This window comes from Octopus sinensis, linkage group LG10 (assembly GCF_006345805.1).
Source record: "Octopus sinensis linkage group LG10, ASM634580v1, whole genome shotgun sequence".
Lineage (NCBI taxonomy): Eukaryota > Metazoa > Mollusca > Cephalopoda > Octopoda > Octopodidae > Octopus > Octopus sinensis.
In genome coordinates, this window is record NC_043006.1 from 85,301,540 (window position 1) to 85,328,028 (window position 26,489).

Genomic DNA, 26,489 nt, shown 5'->3' on the forward strand with positions numbered 1-26,489 from the left:
ACGGATGTTAAATGATGATGATTCTTTAACATAATTCTTAGGTACAACTTAGAGAAGAGTAGGCAACAAAAGGTCGAACTGAAGGGCAAAAACAATATTTTCACATTTTCTGTAGCACTGATGAAGATAACCTGCGGGGAAATCTTTGGTTTTAGGCACGTATATTTAGCAGGATTCATAATGAAACCATAACAATCGGGGGGGGGGGATACAAAAATAGCCTTGGACATCCTGAGTAAGCAAAATGGCAGGTGTGACTGTGGTAAGAAGATTGCTTCCCAATTGCATGGTTCTGGGTTCAGTCTCACTGCGTGGCACTTTGGGCAAGTGTCTACTACTATAGCCTCAGGCCAACCAAAGCCTGGTGAGTGGATTTGGTAGACAGAAAGAAACTGAAAGAAGCCCATCATGTATGTTTGTGTTTGTCCCCTGCCACCGCTTGACAACTGATGTTGGTGTGTTTAGGTCCACCGTAACTTAGTGGTTTAGCATAACAGACAAATAGAATCAGTAGCAGGCTTTTTAAAAAAATAAGACCTGGGGGTCAATTTGTTTGGTTAAAACACTTGAAGGCAGTGGCCCAGCATGCCTGCAGTAAAATGACCAAAACAAGTAAAAGATAAATACAAAGAAGTCACTTATCAAATGTCATTATGACAGATTTCACAAGACTGAGAGGTCACAGCTCTGGTACTATGAACATGTGGTTAGAATGTGGTACTATGAACATGTGGCAAGAAAGGATCACCATGACAGATTCTTCAAGCTGAGCCAACCAGCAAGGAACTTAGTGGTAGACCTACGAGCAAGATGGCTGCATTTTGTCCACGGTCTCACTTGGTTATGCTTCGACTTGGAAATCTAACAGGAAAGATTAACTCTTCAGCATTTAAACTGGCGAGATCCGGCCAAAATATACTGCCTGTTATATAGTTAAACTGGCCAGATCCAGCCTCTCCCACTTACCCTACAATGTCATTCTAAGAATAAACAATCACATCACTGAAATCTTGAAGCTACGAGATAATGCATGACTAATTCAAAACAATGTGACTAAATAAGCATTACACTTCACAGAGTAACCCGAATGCTAAAAAGTTAATGACAGTTGTTTCTGGACAGGACCAAATGAAGGAGGTGCCTGAGGACTCTACGACTCTTCCAGGAATAGTATGCATTGAAAATGTAGAGATAGATTTCACTTTTAAATTTGCTGAACAACCTAATTTCAGTAATTTTACACCAGCATTATAAAAGGAATCTATGCATGCATGTGTGTGTGTATGTAGATATGTGTGTGTGTGTGTGTAGATATATATATATGTGTGTGTGTAGATATATATGTATGTACAAGAGAGTACTGAAAAGTTCTTAACTTTAAAGAGTATTGCAAAAGGCTTGGTTGGAGACCCAACCTTCCAAATTCTTTTACAGGGCCGAGATAAACTGAAGGACCACTACACGTCTTCATGTGTATTTGCTAATAATAAATAAAAGCCTCTACTTCACTTGAAGTACATTGTACATCACTTTTCACTTTTCCATGCTGGCATGGTTTGGCTGGAGTTTGTTGTGGCTGATATTTTACAGCCAGATGTCCTTTCTATTGCCAACCATCACCTGTTTCCAAGTAAGGTAATATTTCCCCCCCATGGCCAGACATGTTTATATGGAAGACTGGAAACAATGGGCATCATTTGTATGATCATGGTACTCTTTTACAACTATCATGTGATGTCAAAACAAAGAGACCCTAACACACATACACCTGCGCAAGCATATACATGTATATACATATGTGTGTTTGTGCCTCCTTGTCTTCGCATTACATGATAGTTGTAAATGAGTGTCACTGTCATACAAGCAGTGTCATTCATTTCCAATATTCTGTGAGAACATGTCTAGATGTGGGGGAACATTACCTTGCTTCAAAAGCTAATGAGGGTTGGCAACAAGAAGGGCATCTGACCATAGAAAATCTCCCTCCAATAAACTTTGTCCAACCCTTGCAAGCACAGAAAAATGGACATTAAACGATGATGATGATCATCATCGTTTAATGTCCGCCTTCCATGATGGCATGGGTTGGACGGTTTGACTGAGGGTTGGCAAACCAGAAGAATATACCAGGCTCCAATCTGATCTGGCAAGGTTTCTACAGCTGCATGCTCTTCTTGAACCACATTTAAGTGCAATGGGTACACATTCACATTTCAGTTACACCAATGCCTCCTCCCATCCTCATGCTCAACTGAAAGAATGGAAGGCAAAGTCAGCCATGGTGGAATTTGAATTCAGAACAAAGAACCAAACAAAACTACTGCTAAGCATTTTGTCCAATACATTAACAGTTCTGCCAGCTCACCACCTTACAAATATATTAATATTATTCAGAGCAGAGTGCTGGCCTGAATTGTTAGCTTGCAGCACAAAATGCTTAGTGGCACTTCGTCCATCTTCACATTCTCACTTCAAATGCCACCAAGGTTGACTTATCTTTTCAGGTGAAATTTGAAATACTGTTTCCAAATTTTGGCACATGGCCAGCAATTTGGAGGAGGGCGTAAATCAATTATATCAACCCAAGTGTTCAACTGTTACTTATTTTATCAAGCCCGAAAGGATGAAAGGCAAAGTCAACCTCAGCAGAATTTGAACTCAGAATGTAAAGATGGACGAAATGTTGCTAAGTATTTTGCCCAGCATGCTAACAATTCTGCCAGCTCACCACCTTAAAATAATAATAATAATAACAACAATAATAAATGCCCTGATGCAGTACCAGGCAGTGGTTCTTGTGGCTTCTGATCTTAACTGATTGGAAGTGTTATCATGTACATTGTTTTGTCTTGGTATAAAAGATGGGCTACAGCAAATATTCTGCTCAATACCACAGATTTGCTTGTCAGTTGTTTGACCTTAACCAGTTGACCATGTCCCTTAGTGGCTGACAATATGTGCATCTCTGATCATGAGCAGAAGTAGTGGGGGAGCATCATAGCCATGTATTGAGAGGGATTCTTTGGGGTTTGAATAGTTCACATCTGGAAACATGGGCGTTTCGTTCAACATCCTTTAACAACCCTTATTCAGGGACATTTTGAGTGGGATGGGTTACTCAACCAGAAGAAAATTCTAACTGGGCCCCACCTGCAAGGTCATGCGCTGTTGTGATGTATGTACCCTTATCAGACGGGTAGTCATGATGGGTATACTGGGCTTCGTATATTTTACCCCAGTGTCACTTTGATGGCATGCACTGCTCTCTCACTCAATAATAATTATAATAATAATAATCCTTTCAATTATAGGATGAAAAGCAAAGTCAACCTCAGTGAAATTTTAACTCAGAATGTAAAGATAGACGAATTGCAGCTAAGCATTTTGCCTGATGAGCTAATGATTCTAGCAGCTTGCAGCCTTAACGACGATGATGATGGTTTTAAATTTTAGCACAAAGCCAGTATCTTTGGGGGAGGGTAAATTGATTATATTGACCCAAGAGTTCAACTGGTACTTATTTTACTGATGCCAAAAAGATGAAGGGCAAATCAACCTCAGCGGAATTTGAACTCAGAACATAAAAACAGAGAAAATGCCATTAAGCATTCTGCCCAGCATGCAAACAATTCTGCCAGTTCAACACCTTAACATAATAATAATAATAATAATAGTTTCAAATTTTGGCACAAGGCCAGCAATTTCAGGGTAGTGGGGTGAGTTGAATACATCAACCCCAGTACTCAACTGGTACTTATTTTATCAACCCAGAAAGGATGAAAGGCAAAGTCAACCTCAGCAGAATTTGAACTCAGGATGTAAAGACAAAATGCTGCCAAGCATTCTGCCAGCTCACCACCTTAAAATAATAATAATATAATAATAATAATAGTTTCAAATTTTGGCACAAGGCCAGCAATTTCAGGGTAGTGGGGTGAGTTGAATACATCAACCCCAGTACTCAACTGGTACTTATTTTATCAACCCAGAAAGGATGAAAGGCAAAGTCAACCTCAGCAGAATTTGAACTCAGGATGTAAAGACAAAATGCTGCCAAGCATTCTGCCAGCTCACCACCTTAAAATAATAATAATAATAATAATAATAATAACTGGACTCTCTTATCACTTTCATGAACAAAGGTTCAGCAAAAAACAAAACTAGTAATGATGATGATGATGATGATGATAAAGCTCATAGTACCAACTTACTGAATATCCAACATAAGTGAGAGCAGCTGCCAAGATGAAGTTCTGCCAAATAAGATCAACTACATTGAAGAGAAGGATTTCAAATTGCACTAACAGAATTTCATGACCATAGAAGAGGAGACGATCAAAGGAATGACCATTATCTGGAAAAAAAGAAAAAAAAGAAGAGTGAATTGATAACAGAAATAGACTAAAGTAAATGTGTTATTGTGTTGAGTTTTTATCTTTGCACCTTGCATTCAAACCCCTCTCGGAGGCTGCATTTGCCTGTCATCTTTCATAGACTTGACTTGAGAAAGCATTCACCCAGGGTGGGTTGAGCTGGCCTCATTCATCCTCAATGCTGCATCTCTCACAAACGCCAACCAGATCTGGCGATTTGAGGCTAACAAACGCGTGATCTCCAACCACTCCTTATTCCAGCAGCGAACACCGTAGATATGGGGGCATAGGTTGGGTTCCAGATCAGCCTTGACTGTCAGCAGTCATGTTTTTCGTTGTCCACCATATTGCTTTCGCCAACCCTGAGGGGGAGCTGGGGCAATTGCTTCGTAGATGAATTATCCTGGTTGACGACTGTTGGTCACAACTTTTCCATCAAGGATCTAGATTACGTCAACCAGGAGATCTTCCATAGAGGACAATGTAACTGATTGTGTCCCACCTTCTATACCTAAACTTGTATCCAAGTAAACATTATTTACTTAGATACAAGGTTAGGATTTTGTCAATGACATCAACAACCCCAGTACTTTTATCTTTTTTTTTTAAAAGTTTGGTGCTTATTTTATAAGTGTCTTTTGCCAAAGCACTAAGTTAAAGAGACGTAAGTAAACCAAAACCAGTGGGTAGGACACACACATACATACGTGGCTGTGATAAGAAGCTTGGTTCCCAATCACATGGTCCTGGGTTCAGTCACACTGTCTGGGACTTTGGGCAAGTGTCTACTACTATAGCCTCAAGCCAACCAAAGCCTTATGAGAGGATATGGTAGACGGAAACTGAAAGAAACCTGTCGTGTGTGTGTATATATATGTGTGTGTGTCTGTATTTGTCTCCGCCCCCCATCACTGCTTGATAGCTGATACTGGTGTGTTTACATCCCTATAACTTAGCAGTTCAGCAAAAGACACCGATAGAATAAGTAATAAGCTTTAAAAAATAAGTCCTGGGATCGATTTGTTTGACTAAAATCCTTCAAAGTGGTGCTCCAGCATGGCTGCAGCCAAATGACTGAAACAAATAAAAGAGTGAGTGTGTGTGTGTGTGTGTGTGTGTGTGCGTGCAGGTATGGTTGTGTGATTAAGAAGCTAGCTGGTTTCAAGGTCAGTCCCACTGTTTGGCACTTTGGACAAGCATCTTCTATTACAGCCTTGAGTTGACCAATGCCTTTTGAGTTAATTTGGTAGATGGACACTAAGTCCATCGTGTATTAGGGGAGCTGATCTTGTGCTATATGATGAAAGATTAGAGTGTGACAGAGAGAGAGAGAGAGAGAGAGAGAGAAACAGGTGTCTTGCTACAGAGAAGGTACATGGCTACCCAGCCAAAAGAAAGGGAGAGTGGTCACAAGAAAGAGGACAGAAACAAGTGTACTGCTGTAGAGGAGAGACATAGTTTACCCAACGAGAGAGAAGGGCAAGGGAAAAAGAGAGAGACAATAAGCATGCAAGAGAGAGAAGGTGAGTGATGATAATGAAGTACCAGGGTATCGTACTAGTATTTTTTATAACAAACTTTGTAAAGACGAAAGGCAAACTTCTCAAAGCAATGAACTAAATGTTTGTTTCAAATGAAAATGAATTCAGAAGTGAAGCAGTCAAGTCTGTGCTGAGGAATTTAGAATGGAGGTTAACACCTCCACAGCAAAAATTAGACGCGCGAAGATTTAGTCACACAACGGAAAAATATTTTCCTGCCCCGGATATCAAACGCACAGAAGTAAAATTCAGTTTTTTTCCCCCCGTAACAAAAATTTAATAGGGGAGATAATTTTGAGATTCTAAGGGAGGCAACTTCCCTTTTGTGTGTACATGCGTGAGTGTTATCAAGATTTGTAGTTTTGATTCAAATTTTTAAGTAGGTGGTTCTTGGCTTGAATTTTTATCTATAAAATTAGCCGCAATAATTAATTTAAAATGTATTTTCCCTTGCAATTAAAATAGGGCAAATACAGTAATGTACTTTTTTCCACATGACAAAATATCATAACCCACTTTTGACCTATTTTGGTATAACTTCACACATAAAATTATAAGAGTTATTATCTCAATGTCCCCATAGCCCGACCAATTAGTGGTAATTAAGAACTTTGAAGGCCTACCTTTTTCTTTTTCTATAAAGCATCGTGTGTAATAGGTTAGCTAAGTGGATGCGAGTTCAGTTCCTGCATCACTCAAGCAACATAAACTCTGATTCAAAAGAAACTAGCAAGTGACTAAGCACTTTTTACCTTTTATTTTTTAACTAGCTGACCCCGTGCGGTCAAATTTGACAGCTAATTGTAGTATTTTATATATAAATATGGATGGTGAATCAAATTAATACACTTGTCAATGTTATCTAGTAGTTGTCTTTTGAGATGTGACATGATCATTGTTTGTTACCTACAGAATGCTGGTTCACACATACATTCACATACTTCCCTTGTCACACACACTCCCACAGAGTTGAAATGCTGCTTGATTTTCCTTTCCCGGATCGAATGTTCACCATCCCACTTCCATTGCACACCAGTTTGTCATCACCCCTTCCTTTCTCATTCATATGTTGTGACAGAGAAAAACACGAGTATTATTATAGTATTCACGTTGCTCCAGTCCACTCAGCTGGCAAAAATAACGCTGCGATGGACTGGCATCTCGTCCAACTGGGGAACACATACGCCATTGAAATCGGGCCCATGAGCTTGGCTAGGCTTTAAAAGGGCACATTTATTTTTATTATATTATTATAGTGGAAGACCATCTGGCCCCATGCCATCAAAAATAATGGCTAACTGTAATATTTTGTATATAAATAAGGTACAAAACCAAGCTTTTAGTTTGATAATTCTTTTATTACCAAATTTATAATATACCTTTCAACTGCAGTCGTTTTTTATTCTTGAGTTTGTATATGTTTGTGTGTGCGATTGTAATAATTATTTTTAACAAAACAGATAGAATATGAATGGTAGATCAAATTAATACTCTTTTAATAATGAAATTATTGTATACGGTGCTCAGGTACACCACAACTTGTCAATATTATCTAGTGGTTGTCTTTTGAGATGTGGCATCAATCATCATTTGTTACCTAAATAACGCTGGCTCACATTCACATACTTCCCTTGTACACGCACACATATACATACATACACTCACACAATGCTGTTTGATTTTTCTTTTCAACATTGGATGTTCACCATCCTACTTCCATTTCACACACACACACCTCCCTTTTACACACACACACACACACACACACTCCTCACACAGAGTTGAAACGCTCCCACCACCAGTTTGCCATCACCCCTTCCTTCCTTATTCATCTATCACCCCTTCCTTTCTCATTCATATGTTGTGACAGAGAAGAACACAAGAGTATTATTATAGTAGAAGATTGTTTCAGTCATTGTTTCAGCCATGCTGGGGTACCGTTCCGAAGAATTTCCAGTCAACTGAATCAACCCCAGTACTTATTATTTCGTTAAGTCTGGTACTTATTCTGTCGTTTCCATTTAGCTGAACCACTAAGTTATGAGGATGTAAACACACCAACACTGATTATCAAGCAGTGATGAGGGAAAAACACCGACACAAAGATGCACATGCACGCACATACATACATATATGTATGTATATATGACAGGCTTCTTTCACTTTCCTTCTACCAAATCCCAAAGCTATAACAATAGGCACTTGTCTAAGGTGCCACGCAGTGACTGTGGTTGGAAAGTAAGCTTCTTACCACACAACCACACTTGTGCTTATATATACTCTTTACTCTCTTTTACTCTTTTACTTGTTTCAGTCATTTGACTGTGGCCATGCTGGAGCACCGCCTTTAGTCGAGCAAATCGACCCCAGGACTTACACACACACACACACACACACGTGTGTGTGTGTGCATATACTTGTGTGTGTCTGTGTTTGTCCCCCCAACATCGCTTGACAACCGATGCTGGTGTGTTTACATCCCCGTAACTTAGCAGTTCGGCAAAAGAGACCGATAGAATAAATATACATAGAATAAGTCCTGGGGTCGATTTGCTCGATTAAAGGCGGTGCTCCAGCATGGCCACAGTCAAATGACTGAAACAAGCAAAAGAATAAAAGAGAGTAAAGAGTACCGTTATACAAATCAGATTATTGGATTTTGTTATACACCGCCAGTCACAATGCATTTCCTTGCATTACTGTAGCTTTCAAATGATGCCACTCTACTGGCTAGGAAGCCAAGCCAACATTTCCTTTGAACAGAATGCTATTCTGTCACAAAGTTACTAATTTACAGCTGAGTGGACTGGAGCGATGTGAAACGAAGTGCTTTTGCCCAAGAACAAATCAGCATCATTTAATGTTCATTTTTCACACTAGCACAGGCAGGAAGGTTTGATAGGGGCTGGACCACACCAGGTTGCATGGTCTGTTTTAGCTTGGTTTCTCTAGCTGGATACCCTTCCTAACACCAACCACTTTACAGAGTATACAGGGTGCTTTTTGTGTGGCACCAGCACCAGTGCATTTTATGTGGAACTGTCACAGGTGCTCTTTATGTGATGCTGTTACAGGTGCTCTTTATATAGTGCCGATACAGATGCAGTTTATGTGGCACTAGCACAGGATCTCTGTACATGGTGCCAGCACAGGTGCTCTGTATGAGGCACTGGCACAGGTGCTCTTACATGCTGCCAGCACAGGTGCTTTTTACATGGCACCAGTACCAATCATGTGTGCAACACCATACATAACCTCTACCCTACACATCTTCACATATATAAATGTTAATATATAAAAAAAATTAAATCAAAGACAAACAACAGGAAAATCCTACATTACCGTTGTAAAATATTCCTTGAATAGATGTATCAATAAACTCGGCATTCAACACATTTTCCAAGAATGTTTTGTCTTTCACAGAATAGTCAGCATCTTTCAAAGACTAAACAAAAGACAAAGAGACTCAAATGCAATACAATGCCAACATAATACTTTCTTCTCACAGCAACGATGGAAGAGAAATGAAATGGTGCAATGTTAATACACTCTTTGTAGGTCGTTAGTAAAATGATGTGAAGTCCAACAGCTTTAAGTATAAATTAAAACCCGATCACTTGCCGAGAAGCTTGCTTCCCAACCAAATGGTTCCAGGCTCAGTTCCACTGTATGGCACCTTGGGCAAGTGTCTTCTACTTACAGCGCTGGGACAAATAAAACCTTCAAGAATTTTTAGTTGACTTTTTTTTTATTTTTATTTTTATTTTTTTTTTTAAGCTTGGTATTTACTCAAAATGGCAGTGCCCCAGCATGGCCACAGCTCATGAGCTGAAACTAGAATCAATCAATCAATCAATTCGATTGGTCTATTTGCTGATCTGCAAAGACAATAGTTTAAATGTCATCTCTGCTGGATTTGTGCAAAAGCAGTAATGAACATCACATGCAGAAAAAGGAAATAAAATACTAAAAGTAAACAACAGATCACACAGCAGCTTTGTAGTCAAGTGTGTTTATGACTCATTGTTAATGGTGTCCCCCACAGCTGTTGTTTACTTTTGTTTATGGGGGGAAAAAAAGACGGTTTTGCCATGAAACGAGCATGTAATGAAACCAGTATGTCATCTCGTAAATGAGCAAAGCCTAAGACTCTTTGCAGTTGAGGAAATTACTGACACTATTCATTCCTCAGGTGAAGAGTTTACACTTGCACCAGCAGTGAGAGTGATTCAGACAATCAAACTGGTGGAAGTTATGAGGAAAGTAACGGGATCTTTTCAGTTTGAACGGCAGTTTTTCTAGTGGTGTCATATGAAATTGTCACCCATAATTATGACCCTAGTATCGATCTATTGCATTTCAATCTGTTTTAGGGTTAGGGGTGGGGGTGGGGGAAGGGTATCTTTTTTTCTTCAGAAATGTAAATAAACCCAATCTGTTTCTTAAATGAGGGACATATTTATACGGCACAGAATGTTTTTACCTCAATAGACGTCATTGATTGGTTGAAATTGCAGAAATTGAAGAAAAAAAACAACAAATATCTTACAAACTATAGAATTTTCTCAATAAAGCCAAGAGAAAACGATGTTTTATAAACACATTCTACCAGTATACAAAGTTTAAAAGTGTTTCGTTACGTAGAAATTATTTTAAAAAACTGCCATTCAAACCGAAAAGATCCAAGTAATGATTCTGGTGAAGAAATGCAGTAGTTGAGAGAGAGGCCCATTATTATTATTCTCCTAAATTTTTTTGTGATTCTGACGATTACTTAACAAATATGGTAGTTGAGAGATAAGCTTATAATTGTTATTCTCCTTAATTTTTTGATAACCCTGACCATCAGATAGCTTAACAAAAGCAGTAGTTGAGAGTAACGTCTATTATTATTATTTTCCTGGATTTTTTTGTGATTCTGTCCATTAGTTTGACTAAGGTAGTAGAAAGGCCTATAATTGTTATTCATCAGAATTTTTTTTTTTATTCTGTTCATTGGTTTGCTGTACATGCAACTATTTATTTTTTTTACTCAAAAGCCCAGGTGGAAAGTTAGACACAGGGGCCCAAGTCTGAAAGGGTTAAACAGCAATAATAATAGAAAATTAACTTCACTTCTACTCACGTGGTCAATGAAGGAAGACAAATACTTATTCATTATCTCGTGGGCACGAAGAACATCATGACTGGGACCATTGTTACCATTCTCCATACGGTTACCTCCCTAAAACAGAACATACAACAGAATGGAAAAAAAGACAGTTAATAATGACCTGGCATGCAACAGTTATGTGTATGTGTGTGTTCACATGAGTGTGTATGCTAGTGTGTTATTAATGTGTAAGTTGTGTGTGTGTGAGTGAGAGTGTATGTTAGTATGTGTGTCATCATCATCATTTTAATGTACTGTCTTTTTCTATGCTTCCATGAGTCAAACGGAATTCACTGAGATGGAATTACTATGTCACAATGTCTTTGTTGCCAACTCACACCTATTTCCAAGCAAGATAATATTTCCCATGACCAGACATGTTTTTGCAGAATACTGGAGCCTGTCATGTGTGTGTGTGTGTGTACAGAGTGTACAGATGCACTTCAGCATTCTTGGTCCTTGTCAAAGATGTGTACTAGCAACCATATGCCAGATGAGAAACTATGAGGTGCAATGGAGTTAAATCATCAGCTTTGAATGAATATAACTACATACCCAGAGTCCGTCATCCTATTTTTTCACCCAGGCACACGTGTATAGCATAGTGTAGCGTAGTGTGTTGTAAATACATCCTGCCTGCCTTAAATTTTCAAAAGAATAGTCTGGATAGAAATTTCATTTTGTGACAAAGACAAAAATAATAAATATCTAAATAAATAATTAAATTATAAATAAATAAATAGAACTCACCTGCTTGAAGGTTACTGGCATCATAATCTGTACGTAGCACGTTCGTAATTTGTTGGGTAATGACATTTCAAAGGATTGCTGTTCAGTATTGGGGAGCAAGCCTCGCTCACTGCAAAGATCATTCTGGATGAAGGTAAATAACAAGACTTGTTAAAAAAAAATCAGTCATTCATATTTTACACTGTTTAGAGCATATTTTCGTAGACATTGCCTTTAAATTCTGGGGGAATAAAATATAAAAATTTGACTATTTAATGTCCTACGCTCCTGGAAATTCAATATCTGTAATATCTGTTCTTTTACTGGCCTCAGTCCTTGGATTATGGCCAAGTTTCAGCACCATCTTCAAGGGATCTAGTTGATCACCTTGTCCACATCTAATTATTTATGTTTGCATTTAATTTTATCAATTTTTTTTATACATCAAAGAGCAAAGTTATCTTTTCACAAAAAGGTGCAATGCAACTCAGTGTTTCATAATGGTATATATTCACACTTACACACACACACATGCAATCCAGCTACTATATCTTCCTCACATTAGCACACCAGGCGAAATGCTTAGCGGTATTTTGTCTACCATTACGTTGTAAGTTCAAATTCCGCCGAGGTCGACTTTGCCTTTCATCCTTTCAGGGTCGATTAAATAAGTACCAGTTACGCACTGGTCGATTAAATAAGTACCAGTAACGCACTGGGGTCGAAATAATCAACTTAATCCATTTGTCTGTCCTCTCTGTGTTTAGCCCCTTGTAGGTAGTAAAGAAATAGGTATTTTGTCTGTCTTTACGTTCTGAGATCAAATTCTGTCGAGGTTGACTTCACCTTTCATCCTTTCGGGGTCAATAAATTAAGTACAAGTTGCGTACTGGGGTTAATCTAATTGATTGGCCCCCTCCCCAAAAATTTCAGGCTTTGTGCCTAGAGTAGAAAATTATATCTTACTCACAGACATAGGTCACCAGACAACTACAACAGAAGATATTTTACCAAGATATCATGCACAAAGAACCCAAAACCACACAGCTAGGCCCACATCTAAAATTATATACCTTTTATCTTTTACTAGTTTCAGTCATTAGACTGTAGCCATGCTGGGGCACTGCCTCAAAGAATTTTTAATCAAATCAATCAATCCCAGTACTTTTTTTTCATGCCTAGTACTTATTCCATCAGTCTCTTTTGCTGAACTGCTAAGTTACAGGGATATAAACACACCAATACTGGAAAACAGGTTTTGAATTATAGAACACAATGTTTTCAGCAAGATTTTCAGGAACACAATACTTCCATAACATGGGTGACATTTAAATAAACTTGCACGTATATGGTTGGCAGAATTGGTAAAGTATTGTAGAAAAAAACCTTGAGGTATTTGATTATGCCCTTTTCTATTTTGAGTTCAAATTTTGTCCAAAACAACTTTGCCTCTTCTCCTTCCAGAGTCTATAAAATAAGCAGGGATCAAAATGCTGAGGCCAAGAGTGTTTCTAATTTCTAACAAGTATTTCTGTCACTGCAGAAAGTGAGGTGGAATAGGGGGTAGAGTACAAGGCGAGGGGTTAGAAGAGCAAGGGAGAGCGAGTGGAGGAGAGGGGAGTAAGAGAGAAGAGGAGATAGTGGAAATGGAAGGAGAGGGGGATTAAGTGAAAGGGAGGGAAGAAATGAGAGGGGGAAGGGAAGAGGGAGGAATGAAGTGAGAGAAGGAAGGAGAGAGGAAGCGAGAGAAGAGGAGAAAACAGGAATCGCCCTTACCTGTTCGCGAGACATCATCTTCTGAATGCCTCGAAAGTTTGTATCTGCTTTGCCATGCACAGATCGCCCATGGATATAGTATCCATGTAGCAGATGATCCATCATGAAGACGCTGATGTTACTCAAAGAGCACAGATCAATAAACTGCTGCATGATGTCTTCAATAAACCTCTCATAGAATATAACTTTGTACAGCCACTGGCAAGTAGCTACGAAAAAGTAAATTCAACAAACCGTTCAGTCTTTACACAAAACCATGAAACTCAACAAGGATCAAACATTTTAGTTGCAGAAATATTTTTAATAAACCAAGAATTTATGTTGTACGGTATTTGATATGCCTGTATTTGTCTATGCTGTTCAAATACATACCTTTGCAACTCCCAGCAGATTTTTGCTTAATTTATATACATGAGAGGGTACTGAAATGTTCCTGGCTTTGGGAAAAGAAAATACAGGAGGATCAGTTAATTATGATTTTCTTCAACATGTACCCCTCTCGGATTCACTCACTTATTGCTGTGGTCCTTCATTATTATCATCGTTTAACGTCTGCTTTCCATGCTGGCATGGGTTGGACAGTTTGACGGGAGGGCTGGCAAGCTAGAAGGCTGCACCAGGCTCCAATCTGATCTGGCAAAGTTTCTACAGCTGGATGTCCTTCCTAATGCCAACCACTCCGAGAGTGTAGTGGGTGCTTTTTACATGCCACCAGCACAGGACCAGTCAGCTGGTACTGGCACTGACCACACTCAAATAGTGTTTTTTATGTGCCATCAACACGGAAGCCAGTCAGGCGGCACTAGCATTGACCATGCTTGAATGGTGCTTGTTATGTGCCACCAGCACGGGTGCCAATCAAGCAGTACTGTCATCAACCACGACAATGACTTCACTTGACTCAACAGGTCTTTGCAAGCGCATTTTATTACCCAATGACTGAAGGGTACTCTTAAATGGGCCGGTTATGCTGCACTGGCATAGGCCATGTTTACAGTCTCACTTGGCATGCCGGGTCTTCTCAAGCACAGCATATCTCCAAAGGTCTCGATCACTTGTCATCACCTCCTTAAGGCCCAACGTTCAAAGGTTGTGCTTCACCACCTCATCCCAGGCCTTCCTGGGTCTACCTCTTCCACAGGTTCCCTCTACAGCTAGGGTGTGACACTTTTTCACACAGCTGTCCTCATCCATATGCAACACATGACCATACCAGTGCAGTCATCTCTCTTGCACACCACATGTGATGCTTCTTATGTCCAACTTTTCTCTCAGGGTGCTTACACTTTGTCATGTATGCACACTGACATTACACATCCAGCAGAGCATACTAGCTTCATTCCTTGCAGGTTTACACATGTTCTCAGCAGTCACGGCCCATGTTTCACTGCCATGTAGCATGGCTGTTCACACACACACAAGCGTCATGCAGTCTACCTTTTACTCTGAGTGAGAGGCCCTTTGTCACCAGCAGATGTAGGAGCTCTCTGAACTTTGCCCAGACTATTCCTATTCTAGCAGCTACACTCTCCACCCCTGCTACTGACTTGGTCCTCTAATTAACGGAAGCTATCAACTACTACTAGTTTTTCCCCCTGGCATATGACAGAAGCTGTTCTCTGCACATTTTCAGTGTTTATAGCACCTGAGCATTTGCCACACACACAAAAACTATCTTCCCAGTTAGCCTTCCTTTGATATTGCTGAACCACTTATGTGTCCATAGCATACACCAGGTACATTTTATGGAGTTTCTACCTACGCCTTTTATACAGATTGAGCAGGGCCATCTACCTGAAGGGATTTGTGGTTTGTCTGACTTCCTACTTATTAAGACTTTGGGTTTTTGCTAGATTGACTCTAAGGCCTTTCGATTCTAGACCATGCTGCCACACCTGAAACTTCTCTAGTTCTGATAGTGACTCAGCAATTAGAGCAAGGTCATCAGCATAGAGAAGCTCCCAAGGGCATTCTGTCTTGAATTGCCCTGTTATTGCCAGGAGGGCTATGAAGAATAAGAGGGGGCTGAGGACTGATCCTTGGTGGACCCCTACCCAGAATTCTTCACTATACTTGTTACCAACCTTCACATTACTGACAGTATCCCTGTACATGGCTTGTACAGCTCTCACCAACCACTCATCTATCCCTAGTTTCCACATTGACCACGAGATAAAGGATTGGTGGACCCTGTCAAAGGCTTTCTCTATGTCAACGAAATCCAGGTACAGAGGTTTATCTTTGGCTAGGTATTTCTCCTGCAGCCTTCTTACTAGAAATATAGCATCAGTGGTGCTTTTCCCTGGCACAAACCCAAACTGCATCTCATCTAAACTGACTCTCTCCCTAATTAGCTGGGCTATGATCCTCTCTGTGACTTTCATTACCTGATCCAACAACTTGATACCTCTGTAATTATTCATATCTAATGCATCACCTTTACTTTTGTAGCAGTCGACTATGGTGCACCAATAGTCATACCAATGGCTGCTACACCAGCCATTGGGTAAGATTCCTTCATATATCACCTGATTGACTATACAGGTGACTAGACTACAGCCAACACTGCCAGATATTTTAAGCATCTCTGCAGTGATTCCTGATGGGCCAGGAGTTTTTCCTGTCTTCATACCCTTAATTGCTTTATCTACCAATTCGGATAGCTGGTCCCTCTGTTTTCTAAACCCTGTAAAAGAACTCGGAAGGTTTAACCCCCAACCAGGCCTTTTACGATGCCCTTAAACCCAGGAACTTTTCAGCACCTCCTCATGTGTGCGTCTTTCTTTTGCTGTTTCTCTCTCTCTCTCTGAATGTGTGAATGGTGAATATATAATGCAACTGCAGGTTAAAAAAAAATGAAATCATTATATTTTGGTAACTTACCAATCAAAAGATACAAGGTGGTCGAAAGAGTAAATCTGAAAACTCGGTTTTGTGGAACCACGTTACCAGTGTCAGGGGCTGTGAAGCTAGAACTGGCATCATTGAATGCAAAATTCTCAAAGCCGACAACTATGAGCAGGAACAACAATGATAAAAGCTGAAAAACAATGTTAATACGTCGGGAGGTTTGAATTTCGACCCATTCATTGGCAACAAATAAGACTCTCCAAGCAGACACAGTGGACTCTTTCTGGTGACTTTTTGGTTTTTCCCAGTCAATGAAAAACATGTCCACAGTACACTGCCGAACAAGTAGTTGAATCATGTGGAAAAACTTCAAGCAAAACGTGACTACGATAAATGAAGAAAACTTTTCTTTCAGTAAAGGACTAGACATTGGTAGAACTATCACTGTGTTCTGTTGCTGAAAGAGAAAACAAAAATGGTTCTATCGTGTTCTGGTAAGATTCTGAAAGAAATTATGCAACAAAAAATATATTTTTCTCTATATTCCTTATCTTAGGATTTCAAACGAAAAATAGGAAAGCATTAATTCCACATATTCATAATTTAACTTTACTCAATAGCTGTTGAGGTAGAATAAAGATCTCATCACTAAGGTGGAGGTAATAAAGTAATTACTATACATATATAAAACTATATAAGTGCCACTCCCAAACAGTTGAATGAATCCAGGGTAGAGGTAGGTCCAGGAAGACATGGGATGAGGTGGTCAAGCACAACCTTCGAATGTTGGACCTCACAGAGGCAATGACAAAAGACCGAGACCTCTGGAGATATGCTGTGACTATGAAGAGCCGTCAAATAACATGAGTTCATGGCTGTTTCCTGCACCAGCTTCACATAGCAGTCCCAGCCCATCAAAAGTACCTTGGATAGCAGGACAGCCTACTGTGCTTACCTTGGATCATAGGGCGACCTGCTGTGCTTGAGGAGACCTACTGAGTCAAGTACATCAACATCAAAATAAAAATCAAATGGAAATTGTAGTTGTGATACCTGTGCTAGTGGCACGTAAAAAGCACCATCCGAATGTGGCCGATGTCAGCGCTGCCTTGACTGGCTTCTGTGCCAGTGGCATGTAAAAAGCACCAACTGATCATGGCCATTGCCAACCTCCCCTGGCACCTGTGCCAGAGGCATGTAAAAAGCACCCACTACACTCACGGAGTGGTTGGCATTAGGAAGAGCATCCAACTGTAGAAATACTGCCAGATCAGACTGGAGCTTAGTGCAGCCTCCTGGCTTCCCAGACCCCAGTAGAACCGTCCAACCCATGCTAGCATGGAAAACGGTCGTTAAACGATGATGACAATGATGATGATGATTCTTGTAGGAAATTGAATGAATTAATACAATTTTTTTCATCATTTGACTTTTTGGCCAACAGATTGGCCCTGTTGTCTCCAAAGGGTTAAGATACTGAGGTCACTCAACTTGATTAACCCTTTTGCTTTCAGGTTTCTTTGTTAAATATATATCTTATTCATTCGTATTGTTTTGAATTAACCATGCATTATCTTGTAGCTTCAAGATTCCAATTATGTGTTTGTATATTTTCAGAATGACATTGTAGGGTAGGTATGAGAGGTTGGATCTGGCAGTCTGAACATAAAACAGGTAGAATATTTGGGAGAGATATGGCTGGTTTAAATGCTAACAGGTTTAACTTAACCATCATTATTGGTAGACCATTGATTACAGCTGGGATACCACAGACAAGATGAGTAAAAAAAAAAAAAAGTGAAATGACACTATACAGAACTGAACCCTCACTACAGACAACTTTTTAACAACTTACCATTATTCTATGGCCCTTGTACCCTAAATATACACACCAGTGGCAATGATAAAACTAATTTTTGGCTGACATTTTTGTGAGTCTAATAATTAATATGCAAATAAATTCAATCAACAATCCTTTTTTTTTTATTCTCTGCTGGATCCACTTCATTTCATTTAACCTCCTAATGACTTCAAGAAGGTCTTCATCCACATAAGGTGTTATCTGTTTGGCGGGATATAAAAGGTTTAGTCCACCTTAACTTTTAAATCCAAACCAAACGATAACAAAGAAGATCTACTGAGAGCAGCTTAAGTCAGTGTAGAAGAAAAACGACCATCTTTGGTTTCAAGACAAAAGGTGTTCTTCCATCAGGATAATGCTCAGTCACATACAGCAAGGATGACATTTCAATGGCTGGAGCAGTTTCAATGGAAAATGATGCCTCAGCTCACCATATTTGCCAGACATTGCCCCATCTGATTATCATTTATTCCAGTCTTCAAAATCATTTGGACAGAAAAAATATGAATTCTGTAGGCAAGGTCAGAACAATACTGGAGGAGTATTTTTCATAACAGACAAGTGAATTTTGAAAGAGAGGCCTTGCAAGCCTACCAGATAGATGGAATAGCATTGTAGAAAATGAAGAAGAGTATATTTTAGATTAAAAAAGAACTTTATCTTAATTTTGAAAAATAAAAGAAGTATAAAAAAACACATTATTTATGGGATGGTGAAGGCACATGGCTCAGTGGTCAGAGCGTCGAGCTTACGATCGTGAGGTTGTGAGTTCGAATCCCGGACTGGGCTGCGTGTTGTGTTCTTGAGCAAGACACTTTATTTCACGTTGTTCCAGTTCACTCAGCTATAGAAATGAGTAGCGATGTCACAGGTGCCAAGCTGTATCTGCTGTTGCCTTTCCCTTAGATAACACTGGTGGCATGGAGAGGGGAGGCTGGTATGCATGGGTAACTGCTGGTCTTCCATAAACAACCTTGCCTTGACTTGTGCCTGGGAGGGTAACTTTCTAGGTGCAATCCCACGGTCAGTCATGACTGAAGGGGGTCTCAATTTATGGGATGACCCAATATTTCCTCGCCACTGACAATAAATTTCTCATGCATCACAAAAAAGGAAAGAAAAAAATTTGTTTTACTTACTTTGAAGAAGAGAAGAAAATATATACCAATGCCAAGTATTGTAAAGAAGAAGACACTACCAAGTGAAGCACACATGTTAAGAAACAGGTTAACCAATGTGGCAAAGTCTATAGAAATGCGTGCCGATCTCTTTGACCATGCCCATGTATTAAAACCAGCGTAGATTATTGCAAAGACACTCAATGTTCCAAAAGCTATATTGATGCTGTTTTCAATACCAGTTTCATCTTGTAGATATTCAGATTTGAATATTATCTGAAAAAGGAGACAAATATTCTTTGCTAGAGTATTGTTTCTATATAACCATCCAAAAAAATACACATATTATCATATTACCTGATGTAATAACAGAAAGAATATGATAGACCAAAAATCATCATCATTTAACATCCACTTTTCCATGATTGCATGGGTCAGATGGAATTTGGGAGGGGGCAGATTTTTGATGGCTTGATGCAATTTCCTATCACCATTCCTCACCTGTTTCTAAGCTAATATTTACCCCACAGCCAGACATGTTTTTCATTGAAGTCTGGGAACAAACAACACTGCTTGTATAACAGTGATGTTCATTTACAACCATCACATGATGTCAAAGCAAAGGTACACACACACACACACACACACACACACAGAGGCTCCTTACAGTTTCCATCTACCAAATCAATTCCCAAGGCTTTGGCCAGACCGAGGCTAAAGCAGAAGGCATTTGACCAAAGTGCCACATGGTGGGATTGAACCCAAGATTACAAAACTAACTTCTTAGCCACACAGTTATGCCTGCACCTATAAAATGAGAAATGATTCAGGATAATGTAAAAATTAGAAGGTAAGTAACCCTTTTATATATTTGAGCCGTCCAACCCATGCCAGCTTGGAAAGCGGACGCTAAACGACGATGATGATGTTCTTTTTTGTGTGTTTTCTATGATATGTTTTTGCATTTGGAGATGTAAATTATCTCCTTCTTTGCTAAGAAGCGCCTTTGTGTTGTTTATTTCTTCTGCAGTGAATTTCACGATTGTTCTTTTTTGTTTTATCGCTTCGGCGAAATTTGTTTTGTCCTTGGTATTGGTGGTAGTGTTGGTAGCAGAGGTGTTAGTTGTAGTAGTAGTGTTGGCAGTACTGTCTTTGATGGAGGTGACGGTGGACGGCTTTGTGATGATTTCGCTGTTGTTGTTGTTGGTGGTGGTGACAGGGCTGTTAACGATCACGGTCGCAGTATCAAAGATGTTGACAGCGTTCACTTTCACATCTCTCAAATTTGCCTTTGATTTGTTTGTGTTTTCCATGTCTGTAGTTGTATTAGAGTGTGTGTGTGTGCAGGAGTTATTCTTTTTTTCTCCAAGTGTTTCAAGGCTAGGGAAATGCTGGTGCATGAATGAATTTAACCAGCGTCCCACTATGAAATTTCTCAAATTTTTTCAGTCGAGAAAAAAAATAGAAATATAAATAGGGTTGAAACTGCTCCTAGGGACCAATTCCTCCCTTGAACACACACTCAAACAATAGTTGGGTGCTTCACACACCTTGTGTACAAAAATTAAAACAAAATATGTGCAATAAAAGGTCGAAAAAGGCGATTACCTTCGGAGCCGATGCAACAACACATCCGTCCAGCCGGCCACCCAGTCGGTTGGTCGGTAGATGGGTAGACAGATAGATATAAATGTGTGTTTGTCTTTTGTGTTTCAGTTTGTTATACACACACACAATCACCACCACCACCACCTGCCTGATAACCAGTCCTGGTTTATTTACCTCCCTGTAACTTAGCAATTCAGCAAAAGAGACCAAGAGACTAAGTCTCAGATTAAAACCAAAAAAGAAAAAAAATACTGGGGGTGGTCAAACTATTCGACTTAAACTTTTCAAGGTGTTGCCCTAGCATGGCCACAGACCTATGACTGAAACAAGTAAAAGATAAAAGGGAAATAAATAAAAGATAACTCAATAATACAAACCGGGACATTACTGAGTGCAACTGCAGAAGCCCAAGACCTTTCGCCGTACACAATTTTCAAATATGGAGGATAAATGAGGCCATTTTTCGTGGGTTGCAGTCGGAAGACAAACTTCATGTACTGAGCAAATCGTACGTAGTTATTGACATAAACTGCAAGAGAAACAATAACATTTGAATCTAGAATCAAGTATTTTGGGACGAAAAGGTAAGATCAATGAGTTCCAACAGCCACAAGCCCCTAACAGCACAACTAACCAGCATTGGAAGATAAAATACAGTGCAATCCCAGACAAGACTGAACAGAAGATATCCATCATCATCATCATTATCATCATAGTTTAACGTTCGCTTTCCATGCTGGCTGCACCAGGCTCCAATCTGATCTGGCAGAGTTTCTACTGCTGGATGCCCTTCCTAATGCCAACCACTCCAAGAGTGTAGTGGGTGCTTTTACATGCCACCGGCACGAGGGCCAGTAAGGCAGTACTGGCGACAGCCACACTCAAATGGTGTCAGTTCATTAAAATCAAAGCTGTGTGAGGAGTCTTTTCCCAACCACATGAAACTATAAGGTCCCAGATGAGACCGCACTAACAATATCCAGTTCACTAAAATCAAAGCTGTGTGGTGAGAAGTTTGCTTCCTAACCACATGGTTCCAGGTTCAATCCCACTGCATGGCACCTTGGGCTAATGTCTTCTACTATAGTAAAGCCTTATGAGTGGATTTACTAGACTGAAACTGAAAGCCTGTGATATGGACATGTATATTGAATATCTAAGTGTGTGTGCGCTACTGTCCCCATATCTTGATATCACATGATAGCTGTAAACGAGTGTCACCATCACGCAAGCAGTGTCCTTGGTTTCCAATATTCTGTGAAAACATATCTGATGATGGGGAAATGTTACCTTATTTGGATAGAGGTGAGTATCGGTGACAGGAAAAGCATCCACCCTCTACAACAAATTCCATCCAACCCATGCATCAAAATAATTGGACATTAGAAACGATGATAGTGATGATATCTTCTGTGGTATAGGTGTACTTAAGATAAACTGAAATTACAGAAAATCAATATATGTGGGTGTGTGTGTGGAGGCACAATGGCCCAGTGGTTAGTGCAGCAGACTCGCGGTTTCGATTCCCAGACTGGGCGTTGTGAATGTTTATTGAGCAAAAACATCTAAAGCTCCACGAGGCTCCAGCAGGGGGTGGTGGTGATCCCTGCTGTACTCTTTCGCCAAAACTTTCTCTCACTCTTTCTTCTGTTGACCTGCTCACTTAGCCAGCAGGGTGGCGTCATTTGAAGGCTAAAACAATGCAAAGTGCATTGTGACCAGCGATGTGTAGCAACATCTGATACCCTGGTCGGTCACGGTGATATATATATATATATAGAAATTGAAATCAAATTCGATGACTGGTATCCGTGCTAGTGGAACACTAAAAGTACCATCCAAGCGTGATCGTTGCCAGAGTAACAAACTGGCTTCCGTGACGGTGGCACATAAAAAGCACCATTCGAGCATAATCGTTACCTGCCTTACTGGCACTTGTGCTGGTGGCACATGAAAAAACATTCGAGCGAGGTCGTTGCCAGTGCCACTGGACTGGCTTCTGTGCAGGTGACACATGAAAAGCACCATTTGAGCATGGCCATTGCCAGTACTGCCTGACTGGCCCTTGTGCCGGTGGAACATAAAAGCACCCACTATACTCTTGGAGTGGTTGGCATTAGGAAGGGCATCCAGCTGTAGAAACTCTGCTAGATCAGACTTGAACCTGATGCAGCCATCTAGTTCGCCAGACTTCAGTCAAGTCGTCCAACCCATGCTAGCATGGGAAGCGGACGTTAAACGATGATGATGATGATATATATATATATATATATATATATATATATACACGAGGATGTGCCTCTTTGTTTTAACATCATGCAACAGTTATAAACCAGTGTCGTCATTATTCAAGCAATGCCCCCCCACCCTCACTCATTTTTAATCTTCCAAGAAAATACGTCCTGTCATAGGGAAATATTACTTTGCTTGGAAACCAGTGAGGAATGGCAACAGAAAGGGCATCCAGCCTTAGAAAATCTGCCTCAACAAACATCCATTTGACCTACGCAAGCACAGATAAGTGACGTTTAAAAAAAAACGACGATGTACATAATAAAATGGAGAGAAAAATTTAATACCAAACAAAAGCATGCACTTATTAAGGAATTTACACATTTATACAAGAAACTAGCAATTATAACAACAGTGAAGCATATACATGTGTTATAATTGGTAGAGCCTTGTACAAATTATCAGTTTCACTTACGGTGTGACCAATGAAGTCCGATCCATGATCAGACATTCATGTGTAATGACAGTTTTACTAAACGATACAAAGGGATAAAAAAATTACTGGAGCATAACTAATATCAGGTCTTGATTTACTTTCCTGACAGTCAACTCAATAACACAAATAGAAATAAATATAAAGGATATTTTACTCATACCGATAAATTTGTAAATATTGTCACAAAATAAACAGATTTAAGTTTAACCTTTATCCGCATGAAATGTGTGTGTGTGCGCGCGTGCTATGCACTATAGAGTTTAGTAAGATATACAAGTAAGATACACAAGATATATAAGGCGGCGAGCTGGTAGAAACGTTAGCACACCGGGTGAAATGTTTAGCGGTATTTCGTCTGCCACTACGTTCTGAGTTCAAATTCCACCAAGGTCGACTTTGCCTTTCATCCTTTCGGGGTCGATTAAATAAGTACTAGTCACGCACTGGAGTCGATATAATCGAATTAATCCGTTTGTCTGTCCTTGTTTGTCCTCTCTGTGTTTAGCCCCTTGTGGGTAGTAAAGTAATAAGTAAGATATACAAGGGGTTGCTGAAAAGTTCCTGGCTCTGGGTAAAAGAAAATACAGGAAGATCAGTTATGATTTTATTCAACATAATCGTCTCTCAGATTTACACACTTATTGCAGTGGTCCTTCAGTTTTTCCAAGCCCTGTAAAAGAACTCAGAAGGTTGGGCCTCCAACCAGGCCTTTTGTGATACCCTTAAAGCCAGGAACTTTTCAGTACCCCCTCATATGCTAGTCACTCACATGAGCAGTCAGCTAGTAAAGAAAGGTGTCGATCCAATGACTGACATAGCAGTTATAATCAATCAGCAACTGCTGTAAGGGTAAAGTAGAAACACTAGAAAACAAAAAGTGACATTAGAAACACCAAAGTAATGAAGTAGGTTACGAAATTAACAGAAAGAATTGTAGCACAACTGAAAGACACAGGTATGACTGTGGTTAAGTCTGCCTCCCAACCATATAATTTTGGGTCCAATCCCAAAGTATGGCTCCTGGGACAAATGTCTTCTACTATATGAAAGCACCAAAATGTATTAACATGCTACTGAAGACTGGGTTATGGGATTTGCTTGTACAATATTTATTGGTGATAATAACCATTATTTATTTATAAGACTCCCAGAGTGGTTGGTCACTCTCAGAGTGGTTGGCATTAGGAAGGGTATCCAGCTGTAGAAACTCTGCCAAATCAAGGTTGGAGCCTGGTGCAGCCATCTAGTTCGCCAGCCCTCAGTGAAAATCGTCCAACCCATGCTAGCATGGAAAGCAGACGTTAAACGATGATGACGATGACCTCAATTGAAATGCTGTTAAGGTTTGTCTACACAATGCAAGCATGGCCGTGCGGTTATGGTCATTTTGTAACCACATGTGGTTTCAGGTTCAGTCCCACTACAATGTACTTGGGACACGTCTTATATAACAGTCTCAGGCTGACCAATGACTTGTGAGTTAATCTGGTAGATGGATACCAGTCAAATATAAATGTGTGTGTGTGTATAAATGCACATGTGTGTGTGTGAGTCTTTGTATTTGTCCTTGCTACCATTGCTTGATAATTGGTATTGGCTTGTTTACATCCTTATAACTTAACAGTTCAGCAAAAGAGGCCAGAAGAATAAGTATCAGACTTTTAAAGAAATAAGTACAGCAGGGGTGGGGGTCGGGCAGTGGATTTCTTTGACAAAAAAACCTTTCAATGCAACATGCCAACAATGCCACAGTCCAGTGATTGAAACGAGTACAAAGGGGACATATTGTTTTGGTTATGCTGTCTGCAAGAAGTGAGTAATACAGCAATTCCGGAGTCTGACGTATTGTATGGAAGATGCAAAGTTGTAAGTTATTTTTGGTATGTAATGGCTCTGATATTAAGCTGTAGACTTACTCTTAACAGAGAAGTGGATAGCAACAATAGCTAGCTACTTCTGTGCTAAGAGAATGTGCTGAAAGTGAATGATAGAAAATGGGGTGACGGTGAGGCTGCTGTAGTTAAGTAACAAGAGAGCAAGTGAGAGAAAGATCATTTTAATGAATTTTCATAGAGAATAAGTCCAGGCATGGCTTTATGCATAAGAAATTCACTTCCTAATGATGTAGTTTTGGGTTCAGTCCTTCAGCTTGCCTCCTGGGGCAAGTATCTTGGGCTGACCAAAGCCTTGTGAGTGGATTTGATAGACGGAAGTTGAAAGAAGCTTTTCATATATATATATATATATATATATATATATATAAAGTGGTTGGCATTAGGAAGAGCATCCAACCATAAAAACCAGGCTAAAACAGACAGTGGAGCTTGGTGCAGACTTCTGGCTTGCTAGCTCCAGTTAAACTGCCCAACCCATGCAAGCATAGGAGACAGACTTTAAATGATGATTATATAAGTAAATTATTTTTTAGGATGGAACTCAAGTACTGCCATTAAAAATAATTTACTTCATGTCTTTCAAAGTTTCTAAATTCTTATGATGTAAACACACACATGAGAGAGAGAAAAAGGTCCTTCATATTTCTTTCCTCTTCATGTGTGTTTGCTGATCATAGCCAAAAGCACTACTGTTCATAAGGACAGCTACCCTTGCTTGCAGTCCACTGCAAAAGCATGTCCAGGTTGTTTGTTGTTTGATAGACTGTGAGATTATTTCCACACTTGAAAACAAGAGAGGCATCTGGTCATAGAAATCTTTGCCACAACATGCGCCCATCTGACCCATGCAAGCTTTAA

General features: G+C 39.7%; 1 protein-coding gene across 2 annotated transcripts in view; it reads right to left on the reverse strand.

Moving 5' to 3' along the window:
* LOC115216375 (meckelin-like) overlaps positions 1-26,489 on the reverse strand; it is a 61,212-nt gene that overhangs the window by 4,886 nt on the left and 29,837 nt on the right. The window contains exons 13-20 of one of the 2 annotated variants that reach the window (XM_029785668.2): positions 21,386-21,537; positions 19,422-19,676; positions 16,455-16,878; positions 13,572-13,780; positions 11,817-11,939; positions 11,040-11,138; positions 9,257-9,359; positions 4,212-4,354 (exon numbers count right to left, since the gene is read on the reverse strand). In XM_029785668.2, coding sequence (XP_029641528.2) covers positions 4,212-4,354; positions 9,257-9,359; positions 11,040-11,138; positions 11,817-11,939; positions 13,572-13,780; positions 16,455-16,878; positions 19,422-19,676; positions 21,386-21,537 — 1,508 coding nt within the window. The remainder of the gene's footprint in view (positions 1-4,211; positions 4,355-9,256; positions 9,360-11,039; positions 11,139-11,816; positions 11,940-13,571; positions 13,781-16,454; positions 16,879-19,421; positions 19,677-21,385; positions 21,538-26,489) is intronic. The other variant, XR_005001059.1, reaches the window with a different exon arrangement.